Genomic DNA, 18440 nt, shown 5'->3' with positions numbered 1-18440 from the left:
TAGTTTGAGTTGGAAAGGACCTTAAAGATCATGTAGTTCTAACCCCTCCCACTCTGGGGGGGAATGCCACCCACTAAATCACTGTATGTGTAGATACATCATGGTATGTGCATATGTATGTATAAAAAAATTCAAAGGATAAGATTTTGTGCAACACTAGACATCCTCATGCCAAGACATGCTGAGTAGAGTTACAGACAAAAGAAAGTGACTGCTCAGTCACCAGCACAATGCTTCCAGTCATTAATGCCTTTTCCCTGGCTGTCACTCAGATTAATTTGCAAAATTGTCTGTCTCACAGTGTTGGCGTCACCCGTGCCAGCTGCAAACGTGTTCCTCTTTTCCTTTCAGAGACTTCTCCAGGAGTTGCTGAAGTGACGTTCATGGAAAAAGAGCCAGCTGAACGCCACACAATCGTTTCTTGGGAGCAAGTGAGTATTTTCCTGATAAAACTGCAATGAGGTCAGTCTGAATGTTCAGCAGCCCATGGAGAATGTCAAATGCAATGGCAACCTTGTGTTTGTTTATGATACAGCTTGTTACCAAGTTTGATGTACAGTGCAGCCTAAACAGTGGTGTTGGTGGTGGTGTTGGTTTTTTCTTTATCAGGTATCACTCTGTTAGGCCCTCAGGTGCACCTGATCTGTTAGAGAAACATCATGAGTGTGGGTACATTGAGGATGACAGCTCTAAAAAGAAACCACATAACTGTAGTAGGCAGCTACAGTGGTGACTCAGTGGGGAACAAACATTTTTCTGACTCACGTCTGAAAACATTTTCCAGCTCCCTTTCAAACAAAATGAAGCAGTGCTTTATTATCCATGGCCATTAAAGGTAAAGGTGGCAAGGTGGCAAAAAACACTGACCTACCCAGTTTGTTCCAGTTATCTGTTTCTCTTTTTAGTCTCAGCCATTTGCTTCAATTTCTCATATCCCTTTCTTTCACCTCCTCTTTGGCTACCCAGCCTAATCTTTTGGCCAGGGCATGTCCTGTTGCCTCTAGAAGACTATGAAGGACACACGCTCCCTTCACTCTGCATTATCTGACCTTAATGCATCAGTCTGTGTGATCAGAGGGCTCCTGAAAACTGTCGTGTGACTCTTGTGGGCAGAGGTGGCATTTTCACTCCCTTTTTGGAATATACGTATCTTCTTTGTTAATCCCATGGCCATGGTGGAATAAGTGTTTGGTAGGTGTCACTCGTGTAGAAATGGGACAGTAGAAGCTCTCTGGCCTTTGGAAAGGGACATGGCAAGAGGATGGAGTTGAGTGAATCATCCTCCCTCTGCTCCAGTCCTAGCTATGGCCTAAAGCAAATGCTCCCAGCAACTGCTCTTGCTACCACTGCATAAAATAGCTTCCCGTTTGACACCTTGCCACTTACTGTTTTTCCTAAACAGTGAGGAAAAGTTTTGCACTAGTTCCTATGATGCCCTATTCCAATTAGTGACATTTATCAAGAATTTATCTGTCCACATTGGAACGTATGTGATGTAAACGTGTGTGTTACTTACTGAAACTTGTCCAGTAGCTAGCAGTTGTGGTCAGGGAGAAATGTCTTGTTTTTCAGGTTTGTGTAAACTGATTCCTGGTTTCCTGTAGCTGTTGTTCAGGTGTTGGGTTAACTGGACTGGAAAGTTTGAGGCACCATGACTGTGAGCCAGCTCAGGTCTGGGAACAGAGTGGTATTTGCTCATTCTTCTGTTGAATAGAGAGGACTGCTTTTCCTGGACACAGTGCTCATTCCTCTCATTTTCAGTGCTGCTTCTCCTCTAAACTAAAATGGGTTTATTTCAAAACTGAGCTATTGTAAAGCCAAACAAATGCTATAGCCAAAGCACTTCACTCAAGAGAAGCCAAAACAAAATTTCAGTTCCCACTCCCCCCCTGCCCAGCAATGGACTAAGTCAATTGTGGAAGTAAATGTGGAAAATTAGAGCTCCAGTTAAGCTGGACTTCTAATAGTCAAGGACTTCGCTGTCTATTTCTTTGGTTTTGCTTCCAGTTGCATTGACAAATTAAAGCTCCCTTCTCAAGTTGAAAGGTAACTGATATTTTTCTTTTTTTTTTGTCCCATGAGCTCTGGGGATGAAGTCTAAGTCTAACCCAATCTTCACAATTGCAGGAGAAAATGTCCTGCCATGATGATTAAGTGCAACTCAACAATTCACGAAGCCTTCTAGGATGAACTTGTACCTCATTTTTCCTCAAACTTTTCTTGAATTTGAATACAGTGTTTGTTTTTATCGGGCTTTAGGCCACTAGGTGGCAATACTTACACGCATAATCATTTCTCCATAGTTGGGATTTTTAATAAGATTTTGTCGGAGTATGTATTTTTAACTTCCCTCTACACTCTTGGTTATGGAAGTATTTGAGGACTTCTTCTGTAATGTAGGAAAAACTGGTGAAACTGTTCACAAAAATTACATTATTCTTCCCCCAACAACTTCTATCTGTATTGAGACTCACCAAATAAAAGCTTTATTCTTTAGATTATTTTTTTAATGGAATCAATTTTACCAGTGCTATTTCAGTTTTGCAAGGGAAAGGGTTCTTTACTGAGAAAAAAATCCAAGTGTTCAGAAGCTCTTAAAAGAAAATCAACCTTTTTAAAATTATAAATTATTAATTAACATACTTTATTCATGCTGGCAATACACAATTTTTGTTTTCATCCGCCATGTTTTCTAAATTGTGCTGTGCCATGTTTGTGCTACTACGTACCTGGATACTATGGTGTTTTAAAATCTTACCTTTCAATCTTAAAAATTTAAAAAATCTTTAAAATCTTAAGCTTGTTTAATGTCCCTTAGATGCCACGAAGCTTTGCAGGGGAAACTGAGCTTTGTGACAGGAGTAAGTGCAGTAAGACAGTAGGAAAGCAGAAGAGATTTTTCCCAAGGCAGAAAGAGCTGTTAAGTGTAACACTTCAGGAAATCAAGCTTGAAATCACTCATGAAGAATTTATTGGAAATCAGCACACTCACAAAAATATTTCAGATACATGATTGCCAAGTGTATTTACATGGGTAAAGCATCACTTCCCTAAAAATTGTAAGCAGTTCAATATATTTTAATAAAACCAGATAGTCTTTCAATGTTTCCTCATATATAAACCTACTCAGATGTTACCTCTTCCCCAAGAAAGAGAGACAAGCAATAGAAGAGGGAGTAGAGACAGAGTTACCTGGTCACCAGAAAACCAGTGCTAATAACTGTGTATCATCCTATGAACCCTTTCCCACTCCTAAAATGAGGCTGGCAATGGCCCTACTCCCCCCCACATGCAGTTTTTAGAAATAGGTGTTACACTAAAATACTGGTAGGAGGCACTCTGGTGCAGTGCCTGAATCACATTTTCTGTTTTGCCTCAACCAGAACAAAAATTAGTCACTCACATTATTGCTTTGGTTTTCAAAAAATAGAAAATTGCATTTTGTTAGAGGGACACAGAGGTACCTGAGACTGTTTTCTCTTGTCCTTCTTACTTGTTACTTGGGAGAAAAGCCTGACCCACATGTGTCTTTTCAGGTATTTTCAGTACCTTTCTGGTGGTAGAGAGTGAGAAGGTCTCCCTGAACCTCCTTTTCTCCAGTCTGAATACCGCCAGCTCCCTCAGCTGCTCCTCACAGGACTTGTGCTCCAGACCCTTCCCTTCTCTGGACATGCTCCAGCACCTCTGTGTCCTTCTTGCTGTGAGGAAACAAAACTGAACCCAAGATTTGACGTGTGGCCTCACCAGTGCCCCCAGCACAGGGGGATGGGCACTGCCCTGGTCCTGCTGGCCACACTACTGCTGACACAAGCCCGGTGCCATTGGCCTTCTTGCCCAACTGGCCACACTGCAGCTCATGTTCAGCCACGGAAAACCAGCACCTCCAGGTCCTTTCCCACTCAGCAGCTTTCCAGCCATTCTATCCCAGCCTGGAGCTGCAGGAGGTTGTTGTGACCCAAGGGCCGGTACTTGGCCTTGTTGAACCTCACACACTTGGCCCTGGCCCATGGATCCAGCCTGTCCTGATCCCTCTGCAGAGCCTTCCTGCCCTCCAGCCACCCAACCTGGTGTTCTTCTCAAACTGACTGAGGGAACTCTTGATTCCCTCATTCAGATCATTGATAAAAGTAACAGGGCTGGCCCTAGTACAGAGAGCCCTGGGGAACACCACTAGTGACTGGCCCCAGCTGGATGTAATTCCATCCACCAGCACTCTTTGGGCAGGGATATCAGTTTCAGCAAGCAGTGCACCCATCTAAGCCATGAACAGCCAATTTCTCCAGGAAAATGTTGTGGGAAGTGGTGTCAAAGGCTTTACTGCTGTCTGGGCAGACAGCCCCAGCCTTTCCCTCATCCACTAGGAGAGTCACCTTGTTATAGAAGGAGATCGGGTCACGTAGTTATGCCTTTCACAAACCCATGCTGTCTGGGCCTGATCACCTGGATCTCCTGTACGTGCCATGTGATGGCATTCAAGAAGATCTCCATGAGCTTCCCCAGCACTGAGGTGAGGCTGATAGGCCTGTAGTTTCCTGGTTCCTCATTCAAACCCTTCTTACACACTCCTGAGCTGCTCCCTCTCTACTGTGTACTGTTTGTGGCACACATCTGGAATGTCATCCTCCTTGCTTCTAGCGCATCTCTTTTTGACTCCCAAGTATGCATGCAGGGTGCTCATCTTCTTGGCATCCTTCTTGTCCTCCCTTAGCATTAGCCAAGCTTGCCATCCCTGATCCCCATGAGCACAGGATCTACCCACCTTGAGCTTGCCTTGTGGCTCTGACTGTGGGAGTGATGGGGAAGTGGATCCAGCAGGGCCAGCGCATGAGGAAAGCTGTGTTCTTCAAGCTGCATAATGGGGAACAGGCTGGAGGACTTTTGGGAAGTATACAGTGTTCCTTACACAGTGTTCCCCCTCTTGTTAAGCTTTATAATGTATTGAAAACTGTCTGCACAACAGTATTCTCAAGAGAACTTTTAAATCCTATTCTCTGCAGCAGGGGGGATCAAATCTACTCCAGCCCCAGAAGATCAAGGTGATCTCTTGGGAGTCCTGTGGGTCAGATTTATTAAAGGTGCAAAAAGAACATCTCAGTATCTTACATAAATTAACATTAGCATTCACTGGCAGCTAAGGCAAACCAGCCATGAAACTGCAGGACATTACGGAGAGAGAAAGCTGGCTCCTGATGTCTGATACTTGGAAGCCCTGAGAATGCCTTCCTTCTCTCCCAGAAGTCGGATAAAACTCATTCATTTTTTTAGAGAAGTCTCTCTAGAGCTGTATGTTTTGATTGCTTTCTGTTTCTTTAGTATATTTCTTGAGAGGCATTGTTTCAACAGTGCTTCAAGTGAATTGCCATATGTCAGGGGTTTTAGCTTTGGATCCAGTTCTAATCAGGTTCTGGCAGCAAAACTAGCCTGGTTTTAATATTTTTTCTCTGTACTCAATAGACTGCTTTCTTGGGAGACTATTTGGAGATATTACAGAGACCAAGCAAAAGGAATAGACCTCATGCACCATATTGGGCACTTGGGATATTTTGTTTTATGAGCTGATGAGTGTAACCAGATGACTGGAATGAAAACAGCTGCTTGCCAGGTCTGTGGTTAAGCCAGTTCTGTCATGTTATTTAGGAATAGTGTATTTTATGGGGCTGGAGATCACAACCCTGAGAACTGCCAGTTGAGCAAGAGGAATACATAGTTTGATAAGCCTTTTTTAATACATAGTGGCTTGTTTCTCTGACTGCTGTTAGAAGATTACTGTTCTGATGTCATATGGTCATGTGACTAAGCACAATATGACGGATCAGTCAGTCAGATGAGAGAGATGAGTGTTAATGAAGCTTTCTATTTACAGGCATTTTCCTATAGACCCCAGACCTGCTCTGATACTGAATTTTCTACCCATATATTTTGCACCATAGTTTGGAAACTCATACAGAGGGACATGGTTAAGAGAATTCTGAAAAAAATTGGGAGAGTAGCCATCTGCAGAAACATTCACATGTTGATGTTTTTCAAAAGGAAGATTCAGAGCAGAAAACCTGTTCAGATGTGATTTTTCCCTTGTCTTAGTCAGCTATATTTGCTAAATTGGTCTGTGCCTGAGTTGTAGGAGTATTTATCTGGATATTACAGTGGAAGTTTTAAAATCTTAGATTTTGTCATTCTAGTGGATCTGGTTCTCCTGCTTGGAGAAGAACACCCACCAAAGCCAGGAGATCCACTCACATACATGTTTTTACTGCTGCAATACGTTAGTTAAAATTGGGGGATTTGAAATTTATTGAAAGTATTATGTAAACGTTTTGTACTCTTCTGAGGCTTTGTAGAAGGTCTGTCATACCTTTCTTTCTTCATAGTTTTAGCCATAGTCACTGTGCTTACAGCTACAGCTTGAAACTGGAAGTGATGAAAGCACAGCATGAAATTATAAATACTTAGGACTGAGGAGAACCCACAGAAGAAGGTGTGTTTGTTAAAGGCATTTGAAGAACTTCAGATATGTCTGTGTGGTTTAGTAATCACCTTAAACTTACCACCAGGTCCTCAGCCGTGAGCAGGATCTTGTTGAAGGACAGTAAATTCTTCTCAAAGCAGTGTCTATAGTTCCAGGTTATCTGCTTTAAGACCTGTGAACCCTGAAGATTTTCCCTGCCTGGGTTAGGAAAGCTCTGTGCTGGTGACCAGGCTGCTCGATGAGGCAAGTAAAGTGACCTGCCCTATTGCAAGCTGCAAAGCCATTAGTGTCTGGGACTCGTCAGTAGCAGTCAGTCAACAATAATGGGTGGGCTCAAAAAGTAAATTAACAAGCACAAGGTTGTGGGCAGGTTAGGGGTCCTACATGGTGTGTATACCCCAGTTGAGGGGACAGAGACTGCAACAACCCAAAGAAAGTGGCTGTGAATAAGGCTTTAACAGGCAGAAAGGCTGCTCTGGTCCTAGGGGAGGAAGGGCATGTGGACGGGATGAGACCAGCACTTTCCCTTGCTCAGCCAGCAGCTGATGACTATAGGCCAGCATTGCAGCTAGACGCACAGCTGGCAGGTTGCTCCTGCTGGATAGATACATTGAGGCAACATTAGGAAAGATAATTGAGTATATGCAAGTTGAAGATGTCGGGGAGAATCAGATAAGCTTCTCTTGAGATGTTAAAAAAATGTCCCAAGTGAAGCAGAAGATACTTGAACTGCATGTGCATCTTCCTTTTCCTTAGCTAGTGGTTACTAGAATATTCTGTCTTTATTAAATGAAACTTTTCCACAAGGAGAGTGGTGCAGCCCTCGGATAAGTCAACATGCACAGATTGTGGAACCTTCATCCTCAGACCCTCTCCTGAGTTTTGAGGTCTGATTTTTTTGGAGGCTTGAGTGTGACTATTTTAAATTTGAATTCACTGGAGTCAATTTGGTTTTTTCTCTAAAACAGTTACAAACAGACCAACGGGTAACTCCTTTAGTCATGCTTGTTGCTTGGCTTATTAAAACTCGCAGGCTTCCATCCTGTTTAATTGTGTGTACTTGACACTTCAGCAAGAACACAGGGTCATTGGTTTACAGCCAGTCCTGTTCCCAGCAGCAGGGTCTACAAATGCCTATAGCTCTTCGGGCTTCATTTTGTTCTGAGGAATAAGCCTTTATCCTTCCTTCCTTGTATTTGCTGCTTAGCTGAAGAGTAAGTTAAGAAAGACTCCTTCCACAACCAAGACAGGTATAGGAGAACTGTTCTGGTTCTGAGAAACTTGAGCTCACTGGGATTGCTTCTTTCACTGCTGGCTCAGAAGGAAGCAGGCTTAGGAGCCCCAGCCATGCACTGAAGTTTGGAGGGATGAAGCCAGATCAGCAGGTTTGTGAGTCTGGCTTTGCATATGTTTGCACACATACTTTTTGTTAAGTGGCGTGTCAAATCTGTTTGAGTATGTGCAGCTTTTGAGTCCATGCTTCTTTCACCTACTTGGAACTGAAATCCCTCAGAAGAAGAGAGTCATTGTGCTAATATTGTACATGCTTTAGTGGAACAGGTAAGTTTAGTCTGATTCCACTTAAAGCAAAACCCTACTACTCTTGTATATATGAAAAAGCTGATTGCTCTGATTTATGTGAGCTTGGAGTGGCTGCTAATCTCAGAAGTAATACAGTGTCTCAGCTGGGGAACAATTCTGTAATAATTTTGTGATGACTAACTGCTTACTGTGAAATTTTCCCAAGCTACCTTTGTTAAGACTAATAGAGTCCCAAGAAATAAGCAGTTCTCTCTCAAGGCTTTAGACTGAGATATTTGAGCCGATTTGAGTTACCTTGGAGTTAAGAAAAAAACTTGGTGGCACTTTTTTCTGTACCAATTTTCAGTTGTTCTGAGGGTTTGAGGCATGTTTTGCATTTTCCCGTAACACTTTGGTTGTGATTTGCAGAAAAACTCCTGTGTATTACCAGAGGATTTAAAGAACTTCTATCTGATGACTGATGGCTTCCAGATGACCTGGAGTGTGAAGACCGATGGTGGGTCCCCGTGTTCCTCTCCACTGACAACACCAATTCATTGCAGCCGGTCCATCCTTTGCAGAACCTCTTTAGTTTCAAACTTATTTTCTGCACAATTGATACACATCTCTCAGGGCAAAATCTATTGCATGTGTGTTCTGGGCTCCCACAGAAGAGGTGCATACACTGAACACTGGCAAGAAGCTAATTATTCATGACATAAATACTGTTCTGTAATACACTGACCATCTGTTGACACTCAGATTTAGGTGTGTCATTTAAACCTCATACCTTAACTCCCTCTGTAGTTCACGTAGAGAGAAACAGCTGTAGCTCATTACCCCATGATAAATTGGTAGGAAGAGTCACCCTCTGATAATGCTTCTTTCTCATTAAAATGTGTAGGTACATGTTGGAGCCTGATTCTGCTTTCCACCAGTTAAAGTCCAAGCTTCGTTTTCCATCCTTGTTTGGCAAAAATCAGGTAGCTTGTTCACTCTGCTGCTGTTATCCTGGCTGTCACTGCCTTCAGGCAGGGTTCTCAAGTAGGGCTGTGGACACTGCTCACTTCTGGAGATGGGTGTCAAATACAGGGTCTTCCTCAGGAGGGGAAATGACATTTCAGAGACAGTTGACATCAGTGCTGTAGCACCTGCAGTGACTCCTGTCATGTTTCAAGCAGGATTTGTTGTGTTGTGAGCTCTAAAGAGTCTTGTTTTCAGGGCTCACAAGTGCGCAGAGACCAAGGCTGCTGGTACAACTGTCTTATTTGAGCAAACATCCAGCAGTGCCTTCTGAGTCCCATCACACTGGGACATGGCTGAACAGGGTGCTTGCTGCCTTGATGTCTGGTAACAGTCTGAGTCCTCAGAAACAGGGACAAGTGACAAGTCCTCAAGTGTTCTTTCAGGAACACCCACATGTTGATGCATTGATAAAATCCTCTGTGAAACTGGCAACCAAGAGGATGTACCCTAAGCAGGTACATGGAGTAGAAGAGGACAAGCTTCCCAGTAAGCTGTGCATGTGTGGGGTGGTTTCTGATAGGAAGGGCAGCAGCAGGGAAAAGAGCTTTGAGGAAGAGGCTGTAGCTGAAATCCTGTAGCCAGGATTTTTAATTTTTCACAGGACTGAGCTAACAGCTGCAGCACAGTCTTGGCCAGCAGTGTAGTTCTCATACCTTTACATCTCTGAGATGGTGTTGTATCACATCTAAGTGCAAGTCTGTGTTTGAAAAAGCCTCATTTTTGCTCCTGTAGTGTCTTACTTAAGTGTCCAGGTCTGCTGGGTATAACCATCTCTTCACGCCATAGAGGTTGATGTCTGGAGGAAAAGAAATACCTCCCATGCTTTCCTGACACTGGATGTGATTAATGATCAGCCTTGTTGCAGATACCCCAATGCCCCTGGGCTCCATGGTGATTAACAGTGTCTCGAAGCTGTGCCGGCTTGGGGGTTCCTCTATGTACACTCTGCCTAATGCTCCAACTCTCGCTGACCTTGAAGATGACACAGATGATGAAGGTAAGGCACTGTTAACAGGCTAGAAAAGCTGCTCTGCCTCGTCCCTTTTGTTCTTTTAATGTTAGGATATAGCACAAGATACGTGGGCCAAAACACCTTCCACCAGACCACGTTGCTCAGATCTCCATCCAACATTCAAGTGTTCATAACCTTGAACACTTCCAGGGTTGGGACATCCACAACTTTTCTGGGCAGTCTGTGCCAGTGCCTCATGACCCTCACAGTAAAGAATTATTTCCTAATATCTGATGTAAATCTACCCTCTTTCAGTGTGAAGCCATTGCCCCTTGTCCTGTCACTATGTGTCTTTTTAAAAAGTCCCTCTCCTTCTTTCTTATAGGCTCCCTTCCACATACTGGAAGGCCACAATTAAGTCACCCTGAAGCCTTCTCTTTTCCAGGCTGAACAAACCCAATTCTCTCAGCACCTCAGCTATCCCCCATGGCAGGGGAATTAGAACAAGATGATCTGTAATGTCCCTTCCATTCTACAATACAGCAACAGAAGAGGTCATTCCAGGTAGATGGGAATTACTTGGTCTAGCAGCCTGGTCTAGAGAAGGGTGTCCCTGTCCGTGTTAGGGCAGTTGGAACAAGATGATCTTCAAAGTCCATTTCCAGCCCAAACCATTCTGTGATTCCGTGACTACCTGTCTCCTGGGCTAGATCTATTATGTAGTCCCCTACAGCCTTGGCAGGTAGATCTGTATGCTGTGAATGTCATGGGGATTAGTGTTATTTGCATCCTCTTCTAACAGCCTGTCAGCCTTCCTGTTCTGCCTCTTCCCTATTTAAACTTTCACCTGAGCCTTGCTCCAGTGATTCAGCTGCCAAAGTCTTTGTGTGCTTATGGTGTTACATGAACAAAAGATAACGGGTTTTGTTTTGGTAGTGAAAAGACAGCTGGAATCGGAAAAGTAACTGGTACATGCATATAACTATGAGGTAATGTGTGTTCCAGGCTGCCTAAAAATGCTGGGAATGCTGCTATTTGGAGAAAATAAAAAAAAAAAAGCCCACTCATTTTGTCAGAGCTCTTACAGTCCAGCTGGAAAAATCAAGAGAATAATAACACAGCCAGGTGTCACACCAATTTCTTAAAAGAATGCAATTTGATTTCAGTCTTGTCTCTGCATCTCTATAAGCTCTTCTAGCTTCTAAATGTGGCTGAAAGTATTTTTGCACATTCCAGTTTGGCTGCTCCTGATCTTCTAGCCATTGTAATGAAATGCACCAAATTCTGCTTCTATTTAGTGGCTTAAACCTTCATTGATGCATTTATAAGGTACACTGAAAAAATTACCTCATAGAAGTTCTCATCCTGACTTTCATGGAAAATTCTTCTGAAGAGTACAGCTTTTATGTCCACTTCTTCCCCATCAGCTTTAGGTTTCAAAATTGCATTCTGCAAGAACTTGCAACTACACAGTCCCAAAATTATTTTGTAGAAATGCTCATTGGTGGTTGAGGGTCACAGGTTGAATAAGAGTCAGACATGGTTGTTGAGAAGGATGCTGATGTCACACTGGAATGTATGGAGAAAAACATATGACTGCAATTTCATTAATGTCTTGGCCCAAGAGAAAAAGAATAATTTTTTTTCTCCCTGTCCTCCTTAGAAAAAAAAAAATTAGGACAAAAAAACAAATGGTATGTACAACAGAAGTAATGGGCTTCAGTTGTAGCAGGGAAGATTCTGGATCCATGAGGAAAACTTCTAAGTGATAAGTGATGGATTTGGATTGTTTGCCTACAGACTGTGCCTTCTCTAACAGTAGAGGACTTTAAGAAAAGATTAGACAAACCTCAGGAGCGACATCTGTAAACCTTGTCTTGCTTAATGCCAGGGAGGAACTAGAAGCTTAATGCCAGGGAGGAACTATTTTCAGCCATCTGATTTTGACTCTGTGGTTTGTTTTCCTAACAGAAATGAATATTTTTCTCACTTTTTTTTTTTCCTTGGTTTTATTTTAAACGTAGGGAACTTAATTATTTCCAAGAAGTATAAATGTAATGGTTTGATTCAGTTCTTCATCAGCTGATTTATTAATAAGTATAAAACAGATTGACTCTTTGCAACTGAGTCACAGTCAGTTTCCAGACATGTTTCATGATTTTTTTCCCTTGGTTTCAGGTAATGGAGACAAACCAGAGAAGCCACACTTTGATTCTCGTAGTCTTATCTTTGAATTAGACCCATGCAATGGGAATGGGAAAGTCTGTCTTGTTTATAAGCATGCTGAACCAGGTAAGACTGAAGAAAGTAAAGTTAGCTATCTCTTGTTGTGGGTTGTATCTGGAGGCCACACATGGAGAGTTACCCTGTATGTCTATCTTCTTTGCAATTTGTAGGTGAAACTTTCACTGGGATGTCCTGTATCCACGGAAGTCAGGAGTCAAACCTTAGCTAGATCTAACATTTTCACTCCTTTTAATGTTGGAGTCTGAGTTATAACTTATGATTTCTGCATGCATAGAAACAGGGGAGTATTCACATGTGACCTACAGACAATTGTGTTGAAATTAATACAGACTTCCACTAATCTGTCTCTGGTTGCTTGCATGTCTCGGAACAAAGCCATTACATTTTGATGAGAAAGGGTGTAACTCTGCTTAGAAACAAAGTGTAGATGGTAAAAAAAGCTGAGACAGAATTAGACTGGTTATTCCACCTTGTGCATGGATGCACAGCCTCCAGGCTCTAACTAGGTCAAAATGTGGCAGGAAGGGTTAATGGGAGGGTGAGAAATGGGAGCTGAGCTGTTTCTTCTGACAGATACAGAGATAACTGTTATCAGTTGAGTGACTAGTGAAACACCCAAGGCACTCATAAAATAGTTGTCATCTGACACAGTGCACAGGTCACTAGATGTATGTGTGTTTACTGTGCAGGCTTTGCACTTGCAATAGACAGGTTCTTAAGAAAAATCTTGGGTTGTTATCTTGTGTCTTTCATTGGGTGTAACTGCAAATGCCATGGCAGGAAGTTCTTGCCCTCTTGCCTTCCAGTGTTAGTGATTTCAGCGCATGGATAACCTGGGCAAGGAAAGGGAGCATTGGTTACAGGTGTCAATGTCAACACAGGGGCAGTCTGTTTAAAGGACAGTGTTCAGCATCTCACTCTCCCAAGAAAATAACTTCTTTTTATGCTGCAAAGGATGTCACCACCAGAGAAGTATTTGATCACTGTAGAAAGATTTTGCAAAATGTGTTTTTGTTGGCAGCACACACTCCCATGACTTCCAGACTCTGGACTCTATTCAGTAATCCAGATGACTGACAATAGAGTTAGTTGCTTTTTACTTTGTGGGGCAGATAAATGTTTGCCATAATTGTACTTTGAACATATACTCCAAAGTTGCTGATGTCCAAGAATGTTCCATGTAGCGTGTCACTCCCAGGTTGTGAAGGAACAGCATTGTATTCATTGTCCAGCACACAGCTAGACAAATACCTCATGCCGTGGGTGAACATTGGCTGATGGGTAAGGCACAAAGGGTTATAGTAAATGGGGTCACATCAGGCTGACAGCTGGTCACTGGTGGGGTTCTGCAGGACTCCATCTTGGGCCCAGTGCTCTGCAGTGTCTTTATAAACAACTTGGACATAGGACTGTAATGGATATTAAATTTGTCCATTATTCTAAATTGGGAGGAGCTGATATCTCCCTCAAAGGCCCTGCAAAGAGACCTCAACAAATTAGAGAGCTGTGCAACCACCAACCATATGAAGTTTGACAAAGACAAGTGCTGGATTCTGTACCTGGGCTGGGGCAACCCTGGATGTACGTAAAACAGCCATTCTGATATGTTGTGTCTCCCACCTGACAGTGGCCAGGGGTTAATCTTATCACTGCAAAGCAACAGTGTAATTTGTGCTTGTTTTATTCTAGTGGTCTCCCCAGACACAGAGATCTGGTTCCTGGACAGGGCTCTGTATTGGCATTTCCTCACCAAAACCTTCACAGCTTACTACCGCCTGCTCATCACCCACCTGGGTCTCCCACAGTGGCAGTACGCCTTCACCAGCTATGGAGTCAGCCCCCAGGCCAAGGTAGGACAGCAGCGTCCAGCTTGTCAATATTTTGCATAAGTATAGGCTGGAAAAACATCTTCCCACCTTTTGGCAAGCAGTGTCTAGGTTCAAGGGGACCTTCCTGGTGACCTATGGAAGGGATCACAAGTTTTTTCCCTGTGACTTGTTAACAACAGTCATTTGCTTCACAGTAATTTGAATTCACTAATACTGTGTTAATCCTGCTTTTCTCAAGGCAGTTGGGCCTTGATAAAAATTATGCCCAGAAAAGGTCAATTTAAAGTCCTAAAGGTAGTTACAGAAGACGTCTACATAAAGCCTTATGACCATTCCAGTCACTTATTACTAAAAATACTATTCTGCCATGCCAAAATCCTGCTATTAGAGGCTTCTGCTTTTTTTCTGTTTGACTGGGCCTTCAGCCTTATCCCTGCCTCCAGGCTGTGAGAGGTCAGGCAATGGAGCTGATGATCCTACTGAACACAGCACAGTGTCAGTGCACCTCGGCAAGGCCTGTTGGGAATCAGTGAGTGTCCTGCACTTCACCCAGACATGACAGCTCTCTTACCAGCATGGCATTCCCTGATCCTGTGTGCACATCAGAATTACTAAAATCACTCCTGACTTCCCATCAAATAGTGGCTCTAGAATTTGGTTCTTTTCATTCCTGATGCCTTCCCTGTTACACTGCACTGTACTGTATCAGTCAAGGCTGTGTACGTGCACTGTGCTCTGCTTTTCTGCAACTTACCTGCTATAAGTATTTTATTATGTTCAGTATATTTGCAAACCTTAAGAGGAATCATTTGTCTATTCCCTAAACATGTGCAGCCCCTGTTGGTTAAAATCCTCCTACTTCGTTAGCCATTATCATTTTTAAAGGTTTTCAAGGGGGTATATTAAAGCTGTTTTCCACTAAGCAGTATGTTAGTAGATTGCTATCTACATTTCAGTATTGATGTTCTGTTCATCTTGTTCAACATTTTGCTGATGGTTTCACTTTGATTTGGAATACCATAACTCCTACTCCATTATTTCCTGACTTTGTCAATGGAGAAATGATACAAAAAAACCCCAAGTCATTGTAATTACTTCTAGATAGAAGCAGAAAGAGTAAGACAAACACAAAATTTTTTCTGTAAAGAGTTAAAAATATTCGTTATTTTATGTGTGAAGAGAGGGAGGAAGGTTACATTTTGAGAAATTCAACTAGTTGGTTTTCAGTTTATAAGTACATTTAAATTCCAAGGGTTTTTAATCTTTTGTGCTTATCTGAATCTAAACAAATGTGGTTTAGTTTCATCCCATCCTTTTGCTTTTTCTCCTGTGGTTTAAATCAGGAATCGCTCCTGATAGGAGTTACACTGCAGGAAAGGTGGTGTTAGGGTTGTGTCTGGTTCTCCTCTTCCCTGTCTGGAATGCAGTTCCAGGACTGGGACTGTAGCCATGCCTTGTGTATCCTTATCACAAGCACTCTTCCAAGTCCTGTAAACTGCAAACTCATAAGTGGCATAGGATTAAAATCATGTCTTGGGGAAGATGGGGAGCAAGGTGGAATTGTCTAACTGCAGTTTGAATTTAACTTGTGTTCCCCACCATCCTGTCTTTCAGCAATGGTTTAACATGTATAAACCCATAACCATCAACACAGCACTCCTGACTGAAGAAGCTGATTCTTTTGTGAACAAGCTGGACCCCAATAAAGTGTTTAAAAGCAAGAACAAAACTCCAGTGCTCAAGAAGAAACCACCTTCACAGCCACCAGGCTCCCAAAAGAGTCACACGAGCATGACCTCTGCCAAGACATCCTCACTAGCTGGGAATTCTTCAAGGAAGTGAGCCCGCCAGATCTGACCCTGGACAACATTTGCAATAAGCTTTGATGTTTTCTGCTGCAGAGTCTCAGTGGTTCAGACCAAGTTCCTTGTGCATGAATAGGTGTGCCCATGGAAAACACATTGCAGCACTTGCATGAAATATAGCAGCCATGTGGATGTAGTTCCTGGAGACTCTTAAAAAAAAATCGAGACATCGATTTTATTCCCTTCTGCTACTTGCAGCACATACTTTTCCGAGGACATGAAGAAACCTTTGATGTCACTGCTCCATAAGGAAGCTTCTGTTCCTGTACAACTGCAGCAGTGAAGTGAAAGCAAATGTAATTCACAGTAACTTTAACAGACCCATGCTGAAGTAGAGGGTGTGAAGATATTTCTGCCATGTCCTTTGAAAGAAAACTGTCCTGATCTTGCATGCTGTGGGAGCAGGCTGGAACCCACTGGACAGAGCAGTAGCTTTCACTCCAGATAGAATCAAACTGTGCACTTCCCTGTGCTCCTTCCAGCTTCTGCTCTGAGATTCATGGTAAAATGGGACTTGGGACTTCTATGTCTCTGCATTTGCCTAGCCACTTGCTCTGCAGCCCAGACCACTTTTTGGCCTTTGTGCTGTATCTTTTCATATGGTGACATGATTTGCAATAATCGTGAAGCCAGAAGCTGCAAGATCCCTTGTTGCCTCCCTTTGTGGGAACTGCTGAGCAGAGAGTCAATAGTGTTGGGTCCCATCAGCCAGGAGGACCCCTTGGTTTGTCACACATTCATTGCAAAGCTGGCCATTGAAACAGCCTTTGACACTCTTCAGTTAGGCAGGATCTCACCAGGGGCCACTGAGATCCTACAGTCTTAGAAGCCCCTGATGCTGTTTTCTATACTGTACGTTTTCAGGTTAGAACTGCACTTTAACCCGTTCACTGCTGGTTTTCAGTTACAGCTGATTATTTCCATTACTTTTCTATGCTATTCTGTCTTCCAAATATGCTGGAATCATGGTAGCACCCAACATACTTTGTGCCTAAATACAGAAATCAAAATCACTGTTTTCAAATAAGCATTGACTATTTAAACAGCATCATCTTTAATTTTTGAAATGACCACATAATTACATAAGACAAGCCTACCTCACAGAGATGTTGTGAGGCTTTCATGAGTATTTGTATGGCCTTCAGAAAGATGAAGCTATGCTGTAAATGCTTAATAGTATTTTAATAAATATTTGAATATTTTCCTTCAGAGTGATTGGGTATTTGAAGATGCTTTGGGAACTCGTGGGATGCAAAGGATGTGTGGCAAGAGCAGTGTGCCGGACAGATTGTTCGGGGTGTTTCTTTAATGCAGTGGAGAATCTTTCACTGAGAAGGGATGGGTTACAGTGCTTTTAGCTAATCCCTCTTGAGCTACTCAGAAATTCCCAGTTTATTTCACACAGGCCAAAAGACTGACCTGTGTGACAGCTGTTCCACTTCTGTCCTGCAGTCACTGTACAAAATCTCTGCAGCCAGCAGCCCCTGCTCAGGCGTATTTTGCTGGCTTCCAGCACTGCCCAGGGCCTACATTCAAATGCAGTTGCTGCACTGCCTGGCAGCCACTGTCTGCCACCCTCAGATGACAAGAAATGCTCTAATGCAGCCTCTCAAGCCCATGTGCTCTTGAGACAGGTGAAGGTCTGTTGTAGCTGCTCCACTGATATAGTCAGCTCTAATGAGAAAGCACACATGTCAGTACCTCCCACCCAACCCCACCCCATACCATAGCAACCCATCAGTTACCCTTTTAATATTGGGATGGGAATGATCATTAAAGCCAGTAAATGCCCTGGAATTCTGTGCAGTAGAGATGTTCTGTCACTTCCTGCTCTTGGAGATCTCTGTGTTTATTCATGGCACCCAGCCCTGGAACTGCAGTTATGTGCTTGACATACATACCATACTTGCTTAAGCACTTTCTAGAAAAGTTGACTCTTGTCACCCTCCTGGGAACAGGCAGCTTCTGATACTGTTCTGCTTTGAATCCAGTGACACCTCAAACCTGTAAGGCTGTTGCAGGCCCACTTCCTCGTTCAGATGGAGGTAGCAGAATTCCTGCACCAGCAGGGCAATCTCTTACATTTCTCATGCATTCAGAGTAGAAAAAAAAGTTTTTAAAAAGTGTGTTGGGGGGTGGGAGTATTCAGGTTTTTGGAGACGCTGTCACAGAAGTTGTCCGAATTCTTTCCTGTGGTGGTAGTTGGTGTAGCTCAAGTCAAGAGTGTCAGTAACACACATGGTCTTTGATGCCAGCATGTTCCAGCAGAACTGTGGCAGGATTCAGGAGACCCTGTAGTTTAGTTTACTAATTTTTCAAATGCTTCCTGAATGTTCAGATCAAAAAAAAACAAAAGTATGAGAAAAACCCAAACAACCCAACAGGTTCATGTTTCTATTTTAGACTGTCCTTGTTCTTCTCTCTTCTGTGCTCTGCCAAACTAGGTGTTTGTTAGGGTGACAGATACACAAATGAAAGCCTAGGCCCCTGGTCCATCACTGTAGTATCTACCTCTTACCAAAGTATATTTCAGA

The 18440-nt window shown here is 42.9% G+C and overlaps 1 protein-coding gene across 3 annotated transcripts in view; it reads left to right on the top strand.

The window, feature by feature from the left end:
* Positions 1-18440, top strand: part of TPGS2 (tubulin polyglutamylase complex subunit 2) — a 29581-nt gene that overhangs the window by 4298 nt on the left and 6843 nt on the right. Inside the window, exons 2-8 of one of the 3 annotated variants that reach the window (XM_042028746.1) lie at positions 352-435; positions 7277-7353; positions 8417-8504; positions 9879-10010; positions 12144-12257; positions 13902-14062; positions 15656-17117. In XM_042028746.1, the coding sequence (XP_041884680.1) occupies positions 352-435; positions 7277-7353; positions 8417-8504; positions 9879-10010; positions 12144-12257; positions 13902-14062; positions 15656-15883 (884 nt within the window). In that variant the 3' untranslated portion in view covers positions 15884-17117. Of the gene's footprint in view, positions 1-351; positions 436-7276; positions 7354-8416; positions 8505-9878; positions 10011-12143; positions 12258-13901; positions 14063-15655; positions 17118-18440 lie in introns of those variants that run through there. The other 2 variants (XM_042028744.1, XM_042028745.1) reach the window with 2 other exon arrangements.

Source organism: Corvus kubaryi, unplaced genomic scaffold, assembly GCF_017639235.1.
Source record: "Corvus kubaryi isolate FWS band 111438036 unplaced genomic scaffold, C.kubaryi_AGA036_p1.0 37308, whole genome shotgun sequence".
Taxonomy (NCBI): domain Eukaryota; kingdom Metazoa; phylum Chordata; class Aves; order Passeriformes; family Corvidae; genus Corvus; species Corvus kubaryi.
This window is presented reverse-complemented; position numbering and strand designations above follow the sequence as displayed.